The sequence below is a fragment of the Oreochromis aureus genome, linkage group 15, assembly GCF_013358895.1.
Source record: "Oreochromis aureus strain Israel breed Guangdong linkage group 15, ZZ_aureus, whole genome shotgun sequence".
NCBI lineage: Eukaryota > Metazoa > Chordata > Actinopteri > Cichliformes > Cichlidae > Oreochromis > Oreochromis aureus.
In genome coordinates, this window is record NC_052956.1 from 10,004,030 (window position 1) to 10,024,575 (window position 20,546).

The following is a 20,546-nucleotide window of genomic DNA, read 5'->3' on the forward strand; positions in this document are numbered from 1 at the left end:
AATCCAGGAATCTGCATATGAACATTACCTGATGTTGCTGCAGTGAAGCAGTGTTATTATACATCCAACTCTGCTCTTAAGCTTTTGATCGGGACTGTATTTCAACACAATTTTATTTTAATATTCACAACACTTAAAGGATGTTTAACACAATGTAAATTATGACTCACTTCCAAAAAGCTGCTTGTGACATACCAAATAATTGAAACTCTTTAGACTGTAATCCAAAAAGGTACGACTAAAACAATTATGGTTTATATTGTGTTTTAATACACAGTGTGTGATTAGGATGAGAATGAGTCTTTCAAGCTTGTGTCATGTTTTAATCTCCAAGTGTTTCATCTTCTTTAATAATCACTGATTGTTGAAGAGGTGGAAGATAGAAACCACACACTGCCAATATTTTATTTGTATATATTTAACATTTATTTAATTTTTAAATGTAGTTGCAGTGACAACACAATAAATAGATCATGATATCACAGAACACAGCAGTTTTGGATTCACAAGAAATAATACTTCACAGCTACAACACTGAACAGCCGACGACAACCAAGCTCAATTCAACATGAAGCGCTAACCAGCGTTATAGTGACTAGTACGGCAGGGATCGTTGTCAGTGGTGTCAGACGTTCGCAGTATTGCATATTCATGCACTACAAGCCTGTGTCAGATACAGAGGGCATAAATGGACATTTCCATCCTGTGTTAGTAGATCTGATTGTTTAGTTAGTGGCATATCAATGTGCAAGGAAAAAAAAAAAAAAAAAGTGTATCCCTTTCCCATCCCTTTTTAAGGAGGCTGGATTCCCTCCTGTAGTGACATTCAGTAACAATTTTACATTGTAGAAAAGCTTCAGGGCACAACACAGCACGGGCCGTCAATTAATCCCGCAGTGCAAAGTGACATCATGTTAAACTTCTACTGGCTGCAAGTCTCTGAACAACACAGACCACAAATAAGAGTCTACATTACTCATTTAGAGGCAGGAATTCAATACTGGCAAAAGTCAACAGAGAGAGAGAGAAAAAAAAAAAAAAAAAAAAAAGTAAAAATAAAGCAAACATTCTTTGTAAAAACAGAATGCAAAAATATATTTATAAAATAAGACGAGCGTACGACAAATATGAAATTATTTAGTTAATTAAACAGAACATATTTGGTCACTGCAAGTGTTTCCTGGCTCCTTCGGCGGTTTTTGGACTGGACACAGGGAATGCCAACATTGTGCGCGATTGTGAGGAATTCACTCATTTCACACGAAAAAACTCAAAATAAAAAGATAAAGACAGCATTCGCAAGAAGTCCTTCACAGAAAGTGAACTCTTTCACTGTAAACAATTCCAGCCAAACTGAATTTGATGGCGAGTGATTTGAACATTTGAAGTTGGTTTCAGTTTACAAAAAAAAAAACAGAAAACAAAACAAACCCCCCCCAAAAAAAAAAAACACTAAATATTTTCAGTACACACATCTGTACATTCCTCAAAATACAAATTATATTAACAATTATTTATTAACAAAGACATGTGGTATTGTCTGACTCCTTTTTCTTTCACACAGACTTAAAAATCTGCTCTTATAGGGATTGCCTCGACAGTATCGTCAGCAGATTGGCTTCTTTAGCCCTCACAGGAACATGGGTCAAAACAAACAAAGAGAAAAAGACAAAAAGCAGCTATCCTCACCTTCAATCTCTCCTCACAAGCTTATGGTGGTAAGGCAGTCTGCATGCTGGGAGAAGCTGGAGGCTTTGTCTGATGTCTAAGGCAGCCAATGAACCAAGAGCAAAAAACATTTTCTTACATCTTCACCTCTGAATGGATGGTGAACCAGACAAACTCGCCAGCCTACCTGCTGAACACACCCACCTCAAAAACAGACTACAGAAGACCGACAGCGCTGCTGGCGGTCAACATGGCTCCACGAGGGGCTTCTGAACTTCACTCACAGAACATTTAGCGTCATTTGTGGGTAGCTAGGTTTGCCTCCAAGTGGTGCATAATAGAAATGGGTGATGTTAAAGGTTTTAGGGAGAGTGAATGCATTTTGAGAAGATGGGTTTACTCGAAGGTCCAGACCTCCAGACTGTGGATGTTGAAGTCCTGCTGGGAGGACAGTGGCTGGTTGTTAAAGGTGGCGCATTTGGTGGTGGTCCCTCGGTACAGCTCGGCGTCCAGCCACAGACCCAGCTGACCACTGCAGAGGAAGGTAGTGCTGATTACCCTTAACTATCAAACCCTCTCTACTGTCTCTACTCTACTGTCCCAAGGATTTAGATTATTGAGACAACTAGATGCTTGAATTGAAACTAAGGTAGCTGTACATACCCTCCTCCTCCCATCTGCAGTGAATCGATATTGCCTTTCACAAAGTAGGAATTCTCTCCTGTCCAGCGGAACACCTGAAAGCAAGTAGCAAAGCAGCACAGCCACTACTGAGATCTTTTTAGTGATTAAGGGTGAAATAACCAGAGTGAGTTTGTGAACTCATTGGACACAAACCTTGATTTCAGGACAGAAGCTGTAGAGGAAGGTCTCTCCTGTGCCATAGCAGTGTTCGCTCACTCTGAAAGGATGAGTTGAAAATGCCCCAAATATCTGTGACGAGAGTCAGATTAGATTTGAAATCAAGTTTCCTTATGACTAACAATCACACAGATTCCACTCTCTCAGGCGATAGTATAAATCAAATTAGTACATTTTAAATTAGTCTTAACCCACAAAATTCAAACGCTTCGAAAAGCACAGCAGATGAACTTTATGGAGAAATTTGGTACATCGCAGTAGCACAAATCATTCACAAGGCACTGCGGTCTGAATGCAGACAGAAAGACCAGCTCCGCCTAGATTTTTCCCATATGTGATTCTCATTATCATAACTCCTCAAGCATTTTGGGCAAAAGAGAAAATTCAAATGGTTCCTGAAAAATGAGAATTATTTTGTAATTTTACACCCAAAGTTATAAAGTAACTCCAGGGGGCCTGCATGAAAGGGTTAAACCATATAAAAAGATAGGCGAAGTCTGGAAAGTAACAGAGTAATGCAGTAATTCCTTAAACTGCACTCTTTATAATGGCCAGCAGGGGGCCCCTTGTTTCAAAATGAAGTGGAAGTGAAAACTATGACCTCATCAAACACTCTTCTGCTGACTTTATAGACTCAATCGCTCTAACTTGTGATTGACAGGTGGACACCATATGAGCATGCAGTGTGCCCTGGTTTGGTTTTAAAACACTAAGATGATGTGACTGTCATTGTCAGCTTGAGGCTTAACAGACATGAAAGGACTTCATGGGAAGGTGGCCATGTCAGTCTTTCACAAACAGCCTGAGCTGCAGTGTTGCAACTACATGGGTAACACTTTTTGTATTTGCTTATCCAGCTCTTTAATTGTGGCTACAATACACCAATTCAAACTGCATTTGAATTTAAGTTTTTTTTTTTTAGCATGCATTAAAAGCCAAATCTATACAGGCAATAAAACACAAGCCAACAACACTGTGCTTAGAAGTCAAATCATTCACCTCCTGATGTCTCATATTCTGTTTACCTAATGCTGACGTCACATTCCTAAAGCTCACAGTTATTTAAACAGTTCACATCCATGATGACTATGTCTACCTGGTTATCCATGTCTTTGATGACCAGCAGCACAGGACTGTCAACATCTGCAAGGTTCCTGTACAGAGTCTTCAGACTGGTCCCATGTTTCTCTGTGCTGTAGGCCAGTCTCCATGGATAGCCCTGCACACGGGGAGGCAAACGACAGGCCAGCTGGGGAAACATACACACTGTTAGCCCTGAAAACTGAATTTCCTTAAGTTCCTTTCACCAAGTGAGATGTTAAAGTGTTCAGAAAGCAGCCGCATGTCAGAATATTTGAAGATTACCTTCTCAATGTGTGTGTCTTGCAGCAGATCACTTGTATCAATAAGCATGGGCAGTGCATCCATAGAGAAGTCTCCATCGATGCTGCCAAAACTCTGCCTACGTTTAGCCTCATCAAGGGTGATGATCTAGCGCACAAGTACACAAATGGAACGGACATCGTTGCAAGACAAAGGTGCTTTTAAAATGCTGAAAATAGGCAAACACGCACCAGCTTGAAAAAGAAAATAGGTGAGGTGAGGTGAGCTGGAGGCCTGAGCTTACCTCCCAGCTGCAAGATGCAGGGTCGCTGAAGAAATTATCAATCATGTCCAGCTCATCCTTCTCCACCACAACGAAGCCCTGCTCTCGAGCCTCCTTCCCGTACACGTCTGGGGACCACTGAACGAAAAAGGCATACAGATCGTCCACCCTACCACAGATGCACACACACACACACACACACACACACAGACACACAAAATCAGGAGACTGCCGACTAGTGTAGCCACAAATATACCATTAGTAAACCAATGCCCCTTCCACACAGCTTACATTACAGTTATTTTTGTAGCATTTAACTAGCACCAGGATTATATAAAACATTTAAATATACCTTTCCTGTGGCACAGCAAACCAATATTCTGGCTGCTTTTCCCGGCCCCCGAGTGAGTGGGCGGGGCTAGAGGTCATGCAGGTGGCAAAGGACTTCCGCATTGGCTTCCCAACTTTGAAGCAGAGGAACATTGGTGGGTTTTTGCTCTTCTCCTCTGATGAGAAAAGCATGTCTGCAAGGTATGGAGAAAATAAAGAGTTTAGCTAATTCATGCTGAAATTTTATTTTAAGCCCTATCAAATCTGAAATCTTGTACCTTCTATTGGAGCCTGCATTCTCTTCAGTAGCCAGGACTTCATCTCTAACTCGTAGGTTTTCTTCTGGCTCTCCTCCTCACTGAGTTCGTCCTCCTCTGCTGGTCTGTCTGGGCCAGACCTCTCATCAACCTCTGAAGCCTGCTTCAGACTTTGCCTCCTGCTTTGGTCCACTGGTGCACTTGTTATTTTATCATCAACACTGTTTAGCAGCATTTCAGTTCCTTCACATTTTGCATCTTTGGTTTCAGTTACCATCTGGTTTGTAGGTTTATTATGCAAGTCACCCTGTTTTTCAGCCTCTAAGGAGGACCGCATCGACTCTCCATCCTCGATGGAGGTGTTCTGAGCAACACCTTCGTCTTCCTCATCATCCAGCTTCCCTTGAGTTTGGTTCTTATGGTCTCCCTGGCCTGGACTCTGTCCTAGGAGTTCATGTTGGTCTCTGTTGAGTGTTCTGCAGGATGTCCCCTCTGCCTCGTCCGTGCTCCCGTTGACAGTCGGCTCCAGCTCGGTAAAGCCTTCATCTGATGGAGACTTCTCCGTCTGCTCACCCACTGTACTCACTGGTATCAAAACAGGTTTTGATTAAATTTAGCATATGTCAGAAATGTTAGAAATCAGTGTCAAATGCCCCAACTACAATCCCCCTCCTTATACTTCAACATTAGTAAAGCAGTACGGGTAATAACATCCTTAATTTGATGATTAGAAAATATATCTAAAAAAAAACCAATCACATGGTAGAGGCTCAGTTCACGTAGGCATAGACAGGGACAAGATCACCTCCTGAAGCTTAAACGGAGTACCAGAATGGGGAATAAAGGTGATTCAAATGACACATGTGGTTGTTGGTGTTTGACAGGCTGGTTTGAGTTTTTTTAGAAACTGCTGACCTTCTGGGATCGCCCTCCCCTTCCCCCTTCCCCCTAACACACACACACACACACACACACACACACACACACACACACACACACACACACACACACACACACACACACACACACACACACACACACACACACACACACACACACACACACACACACACACACACACACACACACACACACACACACACACACACACACACACACACACACACACACACACACACACACACACACACACACACACACACCTCTTGGGTTTACGGCGAATGAAAAAAGAAAGTATCCAGTGAGCAGCGGTTCTCTGGGTGAAAATGAAAATGTCTTGAGGACAATGGCCACACATCTTTGAAGTGATGGGAAAGCAACAGTAGCTCAAATAACCACGCACTAAAACCAGTGTGACAAACATCACACTGAAACTTAAACCACTGAGCTACAGCAGCAGAAGACCACACCTGGTGCTACTCCTTTCAGCTAAAAAGAGAAAAACAAGCTCACCAAAAGACTGGAGATTGATCAGACCAGGCAACATTTTTCCAATCTCAATTTCTTTTGCATGGCAGGGTCAGAATTTGGTGTAATCAATATGATACCGTGAATCCATCCTGCCTTGTGTCAACAGTTCAGGATGGTGCTGGTGGTGTGGGGAACATTTTTTTTCACACTTTGAGCCTTTTAGTGTCAACTGAGCATCGTTGAAAATTAATTAATTAATGGTCTCAGGTTCGGATTTTAAGAGTCGCAAGCTGCCTTTCATTAAAGGGTTAGCTAATGAAAAGTAGCTTGTGTTAACCATAAAAGCAGAGAAAAAAGCAACCACAAGTGGACCACAAACACAAACTTCACATCCTACCAGTTTCAGAAAGGGTTGATTCAATGTCATCCAGAACTATTGGTCGTTTGGGATCCAGAGCTTCATAGCGACTGAAGGGGTTTAGTTCCTGCTCTGATGGCAGCTGCTCCCACTCTCCGGGCCTGTACACAGGACACAGATCCTGGGGTAGGTCTCTGTGAGTTCACGGTGTGGCACCACACATACCGCAATCGAAGATGAGGGGGAAAAAAACAAACAGAATTGTGGGGAAAGAAAAAAAAAAAAAAGGAAAACAAAAGAAAAAAGAAAAATGCCCAACAGAAATTAATGTGGTATACAACTTAAAAGTAGTAAATGTGATGTGAAACAGCAACTTAAAGCTTAAATAGAACAAAAACAAAGAAAAACCACAAGAACTTAAAAACAAACAAAAAAGGTGAAAATGGGAAAGTAAAAAGTCTGATCTTGCATTGGAGAGAGTTTTGATTAAAAACTATGGAGGAAAGAGTGAAACAAAGCTAAGATGACAACCTCAGGAGCATGTTAGGAAGCACGTTGGAAAGCTTAAAGGGCTCGTAATATCTTAGTTTGCAGTTTATTCATAAAACAGAAACGGGAAGGAGGAACAAAAAAGGAGGAATAAGAATTGAGTTGAGAGGAACTGTTAGCGAAGGAGGAAATGTGGCAAGTGACACGGAGAGAGGTCTTACGATGGCAGAGCGTCCTTGAGCTTCATGCGCGACACGTCATCGTACAGCGCTACAGAGACGACCTCCCCCATCGGGCAGATGAGGCCATATTCCTCACAGCCGTGCTCGATCACCAGGGGGTCCGATTTGTGCGGATCAAACATGATGTTGTTGGGCGTCACAATTAACACGCCTCCAACAACACCCTGGAAAATCAAAATGCACAAAGATGGTGACAATTTGATCAAAGACAAAACTAAATCTTGATGTTTTCATTTGTATTTTACTTTATATATTAACCATCTGTATATAGTGTAGTATTTTGTCTTTTTTTGTACACCATTGTTTTCTATTACATCTTTAATTCTTGTCTTACTTTTCTTATTGTCCCTTGTGTTACTGTAACAAGGAAATTTCCTCCAGTGTGGAATTATAAATTTTTTTAAAAAAAAAAAGTCCAACTTCATACATGAGATGCAATAATTCACCAGTTTGGACATTTCTGCTTGTTAATCCAGTATGAATTTTCCTTCTTACCATGCCATCAGTGAAGTACTTGCAGCTCATTTTTATGAATTTGACCGTTAACGGACTCTCGTCCTCAGAGTTTGGGGAGAGCTCACGGCGAAGGGCTGTTGCTGACCTACAGTTTGGAACGCCATACTGAAAGATGTTGAAAGGCACAGATCAGAGAGATTAATGTTGTGCTTTTATTTAGTACAGCTTCTGTCAATATCAAACATTTGTTTGACAATAGTTAAACAGCAGCTTTCGGAATAAGGTGGAAGTCACTGTGCAGAACATATGGAACAAAATCTGAGAAAAAAAACAAAACAAAACCCATCAACATGTAAAAATAAAGACTAGATTCACTCCTGCTGATGAAAGCAAGTTCTCAAGCATTCTACCTGACGTTTAAACAGACCACAAAATAATAATGAAGACATTACTGTGCACAAGTCTTGAACCACCTCTCATTTCGTTATATTTTACAAGGAAAATGATTAATAGGTGCAGAAAAAGTTATTGACATGTGCAAACATATGGATATACTGTACATAAGGCAAGAACACAGTTTGTACAATTCTAATGAGTCAATATTTGGTGTGACCACCTTTTTTCACCAACCGGCCTCAATCAGTCTGACTAGGTGACCAGACCCCCAAATGTTACTCAGCACCGGATCCCTGCAGTGCTGTGTTCTCAGCCTCCTACTTTACGTCCAGTACACATATGACTGCACACCAATCCACCCAACCAACCTCATTGTCAAGTATGCCGATGACGCTGGGCCGATCCCTAACAGAGATGAGACGGTGTACAGGACGGATGTAGAGAACTTGTCCCGCTGGTGCTCAGAAAATAATGTGAAGCTGAGCGTCCTTAAGACAAAAGAATTCATAATGGACTTCTGGAGGAACAGACAGGTCCACTCCCCTCTAATTATAAATGGACAATAGGTGGGATCTGTCTTCGCCTTCAGGTTTCTCAAGGTTTTCTGAGCACTCACATCTCCATCAACCTCACCTGGATCCACAACACCAACGTCTTGGTAAAGACTGGACTTCCGTGTCCTGAGGAAACATAACCTTGACCAGAAGCTGCTGCTGGCCTTCTATCACTCCTCAGAGGACAGCATGGGTGTTCGGTACGCAGGGGCCACAATTGAGAACAGGAAGGCTTTGCAGAGGGGTAAATGACACTGCCCCCCCAAAATTATTGACTTCCCTCTGTCACCCCTGGAAGCCATTGCCAGATCTTCTCATCTCAGGAAAACCAAGGCCATGACAGGTGACCCATTGTGCCCTGCCCACGACTTGTTTAACACGCTGCCCTCCGGTTGATGCCTCAGGTCATTCAAGTCTCACACCTCCAGACTCACAAACAGCCCCTTCCCCTGGGCCATTCAGATACCGACCCCCCACAACCCAACAGAGCCATGGTCTGAGTAACCCCCATCACTCCGGCCACTCACACATGGAGTCTATTCAGACCAAGCCTTCATTTTGCATGACTTCAAAGCACTTTGCAACTTGTTCACCTGCTGTTGATAGTGTTTTAGGCCTCCCACTTTTTGTCCTCCACTTGTCCATTTTCCTCAAATTTCATGCTGCACACCATGCTGAGATATGATAAGCTTTCTGCTAACAGCTCTTTGGGAGTCACATTGTTGGTACAAAGTTACTATCTTTATACCTTTAAAACTGATTCAACCAAAGAAATCGGAACAAATTACATGTTTTTGCACTAGACTGCTAGTAACAAAGTGCCTAAAGATATAACTTTGCTAAGCTCTCTTGTGTGTAGACAACACTGGTTAATCGCTTGAGCTAGGTGCCTTTTTATGCCTGAATGATGTACAGGTCACAGAGTTAAGAGGCTTAAAAAAAACAAAAAAACATTCATCTGAATGGTCAGGTATAAGTGTCTGAACTTTCTTATTAAGAAAGTCTGTATTACAAATTGCTGTATGACAGATGTATTGCAAATGAAAATACGCATTCTTGTGCAAAGTTTACTGTGGTGTTGCTTTTCATTGCTGATCTTTAAACCTTGCACTACTGCTGTTCCCAGTGATATTGACTTTACGCTTATTAATTAAGGGTAACCAGGGTTACACTGACTTCTTGGAAGCAAAATATAAAGAAAAAAAAGAAAGTGGGGCAGCTCAAGACTTATGCACAGGCCTGTAATTCAAGAATTACCTCAAATATAACTAATTTAAGCAAATGTAGTTATAAATACACATCTTACAATGCATTTTAAGCACATGCTACCAAAACCTTCAAATACCCTTTAACAACCTTTATGTCCTTAAATGGCTACAATATGGGTAAAGGTTCTGTAATTTGGAATAATTATCTCGGGGTGTATGGTATGTCAAATGATAAGGCTAAATTAGCTTTTTTGGTTCATGCTGAAGTCCTGTGTATGAACACAGTACTCCAAGTAATATAATGAATGTCGTTTGACTTACTTGTGATGACTTCTCTGACACGATGTTAGCGATGGGATCAGAGGAACTCGGAGATTTGAGTTCAGTTTCTGACTGAGTCACATCAGGGACAAACAGTTTCTGTAATAATAACGGATAACCAATAATTAGATGATCAGTAATGAAGAGGGAAAAAAGCAGCATGGCATAATAAATGGGCTATACTTGTATATCTGCTTTTAACCTTCAGCGATAATTTTCATTTCCATCAAACGATGAAGATTCTTTTCATTCTAGTCCACATCAGTATAGCCGATATCCCCGCCCTACCCCTTTCAAGATATGCGTTTTCAAAGTGTTCCTTTGTGGAAATTAGTGGAAAACCCACTCTAACACACTATCCAATTGATGCTTAGTGTCACAGCTTTCTCACCTGCCCGGGGTAGACACTGCGAGAAAACAGCTTGTTCAGCTGGACCAGTTTATTTGGGGTGATGTTGAACTTGAGTGCGATGCTGTTGAGGGAATCATCACGTCCCACCTGTAACACAAATCATCTTCTCTGTAAAATGTGTCGCGAGACATTTTAAACGCGAACAGCTCAAAATACTACACAATGGAAATTTTCTCTCTCTTCCCTTGCAAGTCTACAGCATCTTATTTAAAAGAAAAAAAAAGATGTTACTCACAATGAACTCCACTGTCCCCGGCGGCCTTGTCTTTTCCATCTTTGCCTTGTTGGTAACTTTACAGCCATCATCTGACAGAACAGAACAGAAAGAGGACTGTAGACTAAGGACGACTGTAAAATATCAGTATGATTAGGAAAAAAACTCTTATAAGAGCTATATAAATGGGTTATATAGCTCTTATAAATGGGTTAATTGTGTTAATAAAGAAAGCAGCAATGTTTCAGGGGTTGGAGTTAAAAAAAAAAAAAAAAAGGAAAAAAGGAAGGGGGGGGGGCAGAAAGGACCTTCTAAAAAGCCTTTAGTTGTCTGACTGTGATTCAGTACCAGCTGCTCATCCCCTATCATTATCTAGCCTCAAAACACTACAAACACTGAAGTGGTTATTGTATACACACACACACACATAATCTGACCCTTGTAGCAGAGAAGGTCCACAGTCAGCAGTTTCTTCCTGCCGGGAAAGCACAGGCTATTAGTGCTCCACTCCCTGACTGCCTCATTATACTGCCACCCCCGCCATGGATACAGAGGGCATGAGTAAGCATTAGCCGGCCAGACTCCAGCTGCGTCTGCTCCTTTTTTACTGTACAGAGCATCAAAGAAAAGGCCGCTGTCACTTTATTCAACGAGCCTGCGCCAGGCTGTGACTGATATTATACTGTGCAGGACTTTTAGTCAGTGGGACATAACAGCTTGTTTGTGTGTATTTCTTGCCCCTTACACTAAAGAATACCACATTTGCACTATGTATTATAATAAAAATGGCTTTTTACAGCTGGCTGACCCACTGAACTTGTGACAGGAGTTATCACTGCTCTTTCACAGCCAAAGACACCCAGCAAAACATGCTAGCATGACACGCACTGCCCATAATGGTTGCAATGGTCAGTTTTTGTTTTGCAGGTCATAATGGGTTTCTACACAAGACAATGTTGGCCAACAGGATGTCTTGTGATAAAACCTGTAGTGTACACACCTATTAAATATTGTTTCATTTGGTTAAAATAATATTAACAACCACAACTTTTTGATTGGTGTGGCTTTTAAAATATGCCAATGACAGTTCAACTGAGTCATTATAATGACTCAATAATAATTTAATATGAAGCTTACCTCAACCATGCAAAAAAGTTTGATACCCATTAAAGTTAGGGGAAAAAAGCCTTAAATCACCCCTCTTTCAATATTTGTTCCAAACAGCCAGACTTCCTAATAATCTTTTCAGTGGGCTTGAGCCATAGTTTTTCAGGTTTTCTTAAGGTCTTTCAGTTTTTCTTCAGATACTTCTTGCTTTTTCTGTTCTTTTTCACTTCAGTTCTTGTACTTGACCATTTTGAGATGATTTTTTAAAAGTCTTTTAAACTTAGCCATGCTCTTTGGATTATTCAAGCATAAAAAGACACCTAACTCAAGGAATGAACCATTGTTGTGCCAACACATAGCAGACAACTTGAAGAACCCGTTTTAAATTGTATCTTTAGGCACTCTGTTTCTAACAGCCTGTTGCAAAAACAATGTGGTTCCATTTCCTTACTTGAATCTACAGTTGATACATCTACTGTTCACTGAAGCCTCATCAGAGCCTCAGTGCAAGGGTCATTTTTGTACCGGACCGAAAATCAGTGACAGGTCTTACAGAACGACTTATAAATTTAAAATTTTGGGTTTAAAATCTTTGTCAGCATTGATCCCAAACACACTTTTATTGCAGTAAAAGCATACCTGAAGATAAAATCATACAATGGATCACCGTCAGTCATGGACTGGCCTCCTGAGAGCCTGGACCTCAAGATTATTAAAGAAGGTTTCAATACATTGCACATATTTCCCCAGCAAAATATAAAGAAATGATGGGTGGCACAATATTGTTTATTAGTAATGACATCTTTCCAAGAGTAGCGTGTCTAATCTTAGTACTAAATGATATTGTGAATACAGAGTACTGAATATCATCTTTAACGGTTTACTAGAACAGGATAAAGGTTATGCAACTTCCCGTTTAAAACTGCTGAGGCTTTTTTTACCACAGAGGATTCTCACAGAGATTAATCATTTCAAATAACAGAGTATATTGCAAGTGTAAAACAATTCTAGTTAAAAATAAATAAATCTTTTTTTAAAAATAAGAAGTGCTGAAAGCTGCTGGAAAAATGCAATTCAAATTATGATTAGTAAAACCAAGGGAAACTTTAACTTCCTCCATATAAGATTTTGTTATTCAACCATAAAGCTGACACGCAAGGTTAGTTTTATTTGCATTTTCAATTCTTTACCCTCTAAAAGATCACAGCTGTGCCACAAAGCCTTCTGTCAGCCAAAGGGCTACCATTTGTTTTACAGACTCCCATAAATCTGATTAACATGTCACACATGTTTTTTTTTTCCTTTTTTCCTGTTTGTACAACACTTTGGTCAACCTGTGTTTTTAAATGCACTTATAAATAAACTGACACAGATTCTGATGAAGGGCATTAGATGATAAACATTACTGAGAAGGTTAAAGGCCATTATATACCGAGTGCATTGCAAAAAACACCCCACACAAAATTACAGATTTTTCAGATTTGCACTTGTCGTGCGATGTACATACACAACATGTTGCGTTTGCACTGTAGAAAAAATATAAATAAAATTAATCGAGTTGACATTAAGCCATGATGAGCTGATCCTGATGTCTCTAAAGAAAAGGAAGTTTTTTAGGTTTATCTAATTGTCACGGCAGGGCACAGCTGAGTTAAAGCAGTGTCACGGCTGCTTTCGTACATATTTCAGGATGTCAGTGGGGCAGTTTGAGCCGTTGCTGGCAGAGTTGGGAACACATCTGAGGAGGCAGAGAAATCATTTCAGAGAGCTGACTGACCTGGAGCAGTGTCTAGCTGTGTGCCTGAGGTAATACAGTATTATTTTATCATTTCCATATCACTGTTTAATCAGTCTCTGTGTGCGTTTTGAGCCACAAGTGCACTTGCCGCCAAATGCATCTGTCTGGTCAGATCTGTTTGGTATAATCTGTGCTTGGTTTAAAAAAAAAAAAAAAGAAACTAAAAAAAACCCTGCAAAATGATGTGGTCTGCATGAACAGCCGCAAGCGAGTCCGAAAAATATTTTTAAACGCATGAAATATTCACACAGATTGTATGTGTTCAGTGCGTAAAGGGCTTAAGATCAGCAATCTTATTCTCCCAACAGAACTATCTCAAGCAGAGATGTGCACGCAGCCTGCACAGTTTTATGTTAAATTATTCAGTCTTTATGTTATCAGAGGGTAACTAAAATGCTATGTTCCAACTCCATATTTGTATTCTTGGACTCCTCAGCACCAATACACTGGGTGTTTCTCAATAGTACTGTTCCAATTCGAAGTACGCATCAAGCCGAGAACGCGAAAAAGTCCCGGATGTGTTCTCGCTCCGCCCGTTTTATCGAGCATGCATCGGTGTGGACTTGGTACAGCTAAATATCCCAGAATGCATTTCGTCCAAAACTCAACAGCGGACTCCCGGCGCATTGTTTTCAACCCCCCCCCCCGCTCGCGGTCTTCTCACTACTCAGGTTAAAGAAACCCCAGCAGCTGTCTATAGTATTGAGTGTCCACTAAAATAGAAATAAAAGCGTTCTAACATCTCACCTGCTTGTTTTTATTAAGGTATGTACACGTATGTACATGTACACTATTTTTATTAATAGAGGTTTCACTACTGAGGTTAAAAATGATATATAAGTCACTTAGATCACTTCTAAATGTTAATGTTTGGTTTATTTCAGTGTTTTATTTGTTCCTGAGTAAACCGGTTTGGCTGTGATTAAAGTTAAGCTTCATAACATGTTACTCTCAGTTAAATTAAGAGGGGACGGCAGTAAAAACTCTGGACCTGTGACATCATCACGTACGCAGGTGTTCCAATTGTACAAATCGCGAGTCCGTGCTCGCGTTCTCGGCGGGTACGTACTCCCATGCGTTCCCGGCTAGTACGTACTCACCGAGAATGCGAGTACGTACTTGAGAATTGAGAAACGGCCACAGTATAAGATCTCCCTTTAAGCCAACTTTCATCTGATTGGCTGCTTCTCTCAAACAGAGTGTTTGGCCAGCAGGTGGGTGGGGCTTCTGTGTTCACAAGATGCCAATATAAAGGATGCCTCTTTAGAGCTTTTGCGTTACATGGATTACTTGCGTATACAATGACCATCTCATTTTAAATGTTTGCCTTGTTTGACATGACCATCCACCATTTTCAACAGGAAAAGCAGCCACTTAGATTTAGGGTGTATTCCAACATTCAGAGAAGCAACTTTGAAATGTTTGTTGTCACCATCTTACCTGGCTTTCCTGTCGCTCTCTGTAGCTCTGCCTGTTTGTTGGCGTCACCGTCGTTTGGAATGTCGGGGCAGGAGATGATTTCCGGATTCTGTTCATTCACAGTCTTCTCTGATTGGCTCCCCCTGAGCTGTTTCCGCCTCTTCAGCCTGATGAGATACCCGGGGGGGTAGATCAAGTAGAAACATGGTGAATTTAAATCCTACAGTTAAAACCATGTCCATAACTTAAAGTATTCTGCTAGCTTGCAGAGGAAATAATAAATTAAACCCTTCAGAACTTCTGTTTCAGATATCAGGTTTACTGGATAATCTAAAAGAATAGCTCCAGAATAATGTGTAATGACCAGAGAGCCCACACTTCTTTTCTAGCTTCGACAATGCAGTAGACTTTAACTGTTAATTCCTTCTGTCAGGGGTGCTGCAATAAGTTTTTAATAATGAGCAGCAACTTTTCTCTCCATTTACTTTGCTGCTTCAGCTGTTTTGTGACACTGCCTTTTCTCCCTCTTTAATCATTGATAGGTAAGGGAATCATGTACACCGCCTCCACATTGTGTTGGGGTTCATTAAAGGGGGCCACTGCAGTGCAGTGAAATCACAGGTTAGCTGTACACTTAAGGATTATGCTGGCTCTCAGAGGCGTGCTGAGAGCTTAAGTACTTTAAGAAAAGACAGCGCCAAACTGATTCGTCACAGGCATTGAGGGAGAGTGGTTAGGCTGCTCTGCACAATCTGGGCAGACGAGAAAAAGCAAAAGGCTCGACTTAAGTGTTCAAGTGCTTTAATGGAAAGGAAAGATTGGGTCGATAAGTCAGCAGCCAGACAGAGCTCAGGCGCACATCTGCTCGCGGACTCAAAAATCTGCTGATGCATTTCTCAACAGCACGCCATCTGTTTCACTCAGGGGCATTTCTCAGTACTCGCCATCACAGCCTTCATCTTTACATCATCTTCATCTACTCTTTAACCCTTCTTATCTCCCTCTTGAGTTTCTAAACAGTGACTGCTTCCTACCATAATAAAAAGAAAATTAAACACAAAACAGACCCCAGGATGTTTTAAAGTTATCAATGAGAATGGACACATTATGGTTTGTTGTATAGAATAGGCAATGAAAACAATGAACATTCAAACAAATGCAAACAAATGATTTAAAGCAGCAATGTCAAACATAAGGCCCGAGGGCCAGAATTGGCACAGCAAAGACTCCAATCCGGCTCACTCAAACACATGAAAGAGGGCATAAGCAACAACAACAACAACAACGACAAAAAAACCCAAAACAAACAAAAACCCTCGCATAACACAGACACACAATTACTAATAATATTAATTTCCATATCCCTCAAACATGCGGCAAATACGGCTTCAGTCTATGGATCTGGCCCAGTGTGGACACAGCCCCTCTATATGTTAGCTTGTTGAAAACCTTGAGCTCTGCTCTACTTTTTATTTTTTAAGGCCATTCAGGAATTATTTTGTTTTGTATCTAGAGCAGCAAGGAAACCTTCCAGACAGCAGAAGGCCTCCTTCTATTGATCAAACTTCATAACACCTTTTGAACAGGTTAATGCAAATTAAAATGCTTCAAGTGAGACAATCTGAAACAAAGATGCATGAGGAAAAACTACTACTGCTGCAAATACACCACCTTTTTTTAAAAAAAAAAGAAAAGAAAAAAGCAACATAGCAGTTTATAGTGTAAAGGAAAATATGGTAATCAGTGTGTGGATTTTCTCAAAAAGCAATGACTGGTAAGAAAAAAGTATAAAGAATAAAGTAACAGTTACTTTAGTAACATAAGCTGATATGAGCCTCTTGGTATGACTAGTTATGCACAGATGTGTCATATTCTTTCATATATCTATACCAGACCTTGTGATATTTAACAAGCCTAATAATAACTTTGATGGAATCTTTGCAGATATTAAAGTTATCCCACCTTCATATCCTCATATTGCCTCAATTCAATTTATTTTGGATTGCTTGGAAACAAAACTGAAGTGCCACATTATGAAGGCAGGCCTGGATTTACGTTCCATTCCACCAGCATTTTAATTTACTGATCTTCGTTTCCAATCTGACATTTGTACCGTGGCTGGTTAATACTGTCCCTGTGCACCTCACATTGACCTTTGCTCTATTTGTCAGGAAGCGAGGCGGCACAAAGCAGCCGAAGAGATATGCATTACAGGAGTGGCTGTGTTAGATGATAACGCTTATTTTTGTTCTACTTTCCATACAAACAGGCACCAGGGCTGCTGCACAGTGTCTCTGCAGGAGCAGTTTGAAGCCTGCACCCCCCATTAACATCTAATATGCTGTCTACCTAATAATTAGAGGCTGCCTGGATTGTGATGACATTCATTTTTCTCCATAATGTAATATTTCCAATATAACCTAATCATATGGGAGAAAAAAAAGAAAAAAGAAATACACACATGACAAATGGCTGGATCGCACTAGACTGTCTGTGTAGTCTCAGTGAGTAACGTGAGCCATAAGAAGGAATTAAGCTCACTAAGCTATAAAGCATGACCTCATATACACAAGATTAAAAAGTTTTTATATTTTACTGTATATCCAATGACAGAAGCATTTCATTGTTTCACCTTCCATATGCATTAGTTTACATCTTTGTAAGAGTTTTTTAAAAAGAAAAGAAAAAACAAGGTTTATGTTTTCTACACTATGATAAGACTTTTGTAAAACAGGTTAGACAAGGCAGAATAAGAGCAATATTGTGCAGCGTGGGTTTTCCAGCAGCAAGTGAGCCTCAGTGCACACCAGTACACTCCCAAAATAATGTTTACCCATCTTAAATCGGCCATGCAGTTCGATGACACACCTCATCTGTTCCGACGTCAGCAAAAGCAGGTGTTGACAACCTGCAGATTTCTTGTCACTTTATACACTGCAATTGCAGTAAGCCTCTTTCCACACATTTCCTCATATCATGTTTCACACGGTGTCAAAAATCTGTTTCTAAAGTTGACACCATATCAGCAGGCCACGGGCCCACATGTGATGCACGACTGCCCTTTATATTAAATAATAAATAAATAAATTTGGATTTACACAGCACAATCGATTCTAAAAGAAATAATCAGTAGCTGCTTCAGATCAACTTATATCCTTAAAAAGTTTGAGAACCACTAGTTTATCCTCACAAGAAAAAAAAAAGCATCACATGATAGCTTGTATAGCTAAATCCACAATATAATTAAAATGCCTTTAATTGCTGTGTTTGCATTTAAATAGAGGAGCACAGTGATTTGTAGTGATAGATGGCATCATGTTAGAGAGACGGCTGGGCTGTAGGAGTGCCTCATAGCAAAAAAACATTTATTTTTTAAAAATATTGTTTGACTCAGGTACTCTGCAATATCAAGGAACACATACAATACCCTAACATGATCACCTCCGGGGTGCATTTCTGGCTATGAGCAGCTGCTTTTCAAACCTTCCATTTCCGTGGAACAACCAATGATGCAAAAGCTGGCTTTAAAGGAGGGTGGTCTCAAAGAAAGTAGTAACTGCACCAAAGCCCAGTATGAGATAAATAAGGGTTATATTGACATATGAATCATACAGAGCTACCATGGGAGAATCTTAGAATAAAAAACGTGCAGCTGGAAATCAGCCTAAGAGTTACATTATCTTTATTGGATTGCTATGACTCAACTGAACCATTAAAAATTTCCAAGAGCACCAGCTTGTGCCTTCTTCACAACACAGTACATACCAGCTGAGCAAGGTTAATTACTCCAGCAAGGGCACAGGTGTCTACAATCAATCAACCATGCTAAGCCACAGCTTTAAACCCAGGCCACAGAGTGGACCATGGCACTAGTTTATTCAGTGTGTGAAGGGACATCTCACCATCACATGCCTCCCAAAAGACAACCTCGACAATAAAAAAAAAAGAAAAAAAAAGAGGCAAAATAAAGATATTAGTTAAGTTACATTAAATGCACAAAGAGAGGATAAAGAAGCTATTTTCTCCTTAAGATTTTTCACAGATTTGAAAGTTTCCAACACCTTCAAACTATCATTCTCGCACAAAGATTTTCATAGCTTCTGTTCCCTGAACCTTTAAACACAAAGGGATGGGTGTGCTTCTTAGTAGTGATCAGCTATGGGTAAATCATTATTGATCAGCAAAAAACATTACATCAACATTACATAAGTACATCGACTCATTAAGCACCAAACATGGTGATTAAGGACAAATGAGAGGCCGAATTTAGGAGGTAAAAAATAAATGCAGATCTTAAGATGACAGCTGCATAAAAACTAGAGTCCCTTACCTGGCAAAATATCCAGGCTTCCTGTCTCTCTTTTCCATCAGGCCAGGGTCCTAAATCTGCATGTATTTATGTGCATCCATACAAACATCCACCTTCTTACATCCGTACGCAGTGTGTGTATCCAAGGAGACACAAGGCTGGGAAGATCACCTCTCACACGTCGTTCTTGTCCTGCAGAGTGAAGAAGAAACCGGATTAATCTCCTCATTCAGCAACGCTCAGTGTACTGCAAGAGCCCAATAACTGATCGCGAAGCCCCATCAGCTTAAGTGGATGGCGATGAAAGCATCCCATAATAGGCATGTCAGCTCAGTCAGCTGACAATAACCCGAAGAGGGTGGAAAATGGAGCGCTCGGCTACAAAACACAATCACACCTGCGTCTAGTTAACGGAAACACTGTAAACGTTTGTTTTACTACGTAATATTAAGTCTATTCTTAGCAGCTGATGTAAAGAGTCAAAGCATTATGGCTGTATCAAGTTACCGGCTAGCTTCAACGCCGTGGAGTTAAATAAAAGCGAAACTAATATTTGTAGTATGTAGCAGTTCAGCGGGTTTACGTATTGCAGTTCATCCACGTGTAGCCTAAAGGCGTTACATAACAGGTGAGAGGCTAACCACAGAGGAAAAGCTCAATCCGAAGCAACGTTACGATCCCATTTAGCCACATTCTCAGTTTTTAGCAGCCTGCATGATTTGAAATCCTCAATAAATGGTTCCGCTCGGCAGCTTTCGGCCTCTTTTTACAGTGCAACAACGACAACAGATATACCTAATGTGCTTAAACCAAACAAACAAACGCGGGAGAAGTGAAAGACGTGTTCCAGCTGACAAGACAGCTGATGCTAACGATGCTAGTTAGCCACTTTGTTTACAAGACAATAGCAACCTGGTGGTGAGCGTAAGAATATATTTGTCGTTCATTAAGCAAATTCGCTTTCTTAAAATAGCGCATACCTGGTTCATGCATCCAGATAAACCTCTCACGCCGAGCACGGATTTGCAACGACGCCTCGAAACGCTTATATTTGACATAAAAACAGGTACCTAAAATTTCCCACATACCTTGTATGCATCCTCCAACATGGAAACGCCTCCTCCCACTTACATCGCCCTCTTGTGTCGCGTGCGCGGTAAAGCTTAGAGA

At 40.7% G+C, this 20,546-nt stretch overlaps 1 protein-coding gene across 3 annotated transcripts; it reads right to left on the reverse strand.

Moving 5' to 3' along the window:
* Positions 1 to 402: 402 nt before the first annotated feature.
* LOC116310707 (nuclear receptor coactivator 7) lies at positions 403 to 20,526 on the reverse strand. Of its 3 annotated transcripts, none has more exons than XM_039599328.1 (17): positions 20,465 to 20,526; positions 19,398 to 19,568; positions 15,089 to 15,234; positions 10,765 to 10,835; positions 10,509 to 10,616; positions 10,118 to 10,216; positions 7,678 to 7,803; positions 7,162 to 7,346; positions 6,491 to 6,612; positions 4,744 to 5,307; positions 4,488 to 4,659; positions 4,157 to 4,304; positions 3,895 to 4,020; positions 3,626 to 3,778; positions 2,506 to 2,601; positions 2,332 to 2,405; positions 403 to 2,200 (listed from the first exon to the last, which is right to left on the reverse strand). In XM_039599328.1, the coding sequence occupies exons 2-17, from the start codon at positions 19,433 to 19,435 to the stop codon at positions 2,065 to 2,067; spliced, it is 2,364 nt and encodes a 787-aa protein (XP_039455262.1). In that variant the 5' UTR covers positions 19,436 to 19,568; positions 20,465 to 20,526; the 3' UTR covers positions 403 to 2,064. The 3 variants fall into 3 exon arrangements, with proteins under 3 accessions (XP_039455262.1, XP_031583439.1, XP_039455261.1); XM_031727579.2 differs by having other exon boundaries at positions 6,491 to 6,645; XM_039599327.1 differs by having other exon boundaries at positions 6,491 to 6,645; positions 20,357 to 20,474.
* Positions 20,527 to 20,546: the final 20 nt, after the last annotated feature.

What these genes read in the sequence shown, in the direction of transcription:
- LOC116310707 (XM_031727579.2), bottom strand. Translation starts at nt 19,435, where the DNA reads ATGGAAAAGAGAGACAGGAAGCCTGGATATTTTGCCAG. An exon ending in GAGAGCGACAGGAAAGCCAG is followed by an intron (nt 10,836 to 15,088) that starts GTAAGATGGTGA and finishes CTGTTCTGTCAG; the next exon opens with ATGATGGCTGTAAAGTTACC. An exon ending in CGGGGACAGTGGAGTTCATT is followed by an intron (nt 10,617 to 10,764) that starts GTGAGTAACATC and finishes TTTGTGTTACAG; the next exon opens with GTGGGACGTGATGATTCCCT.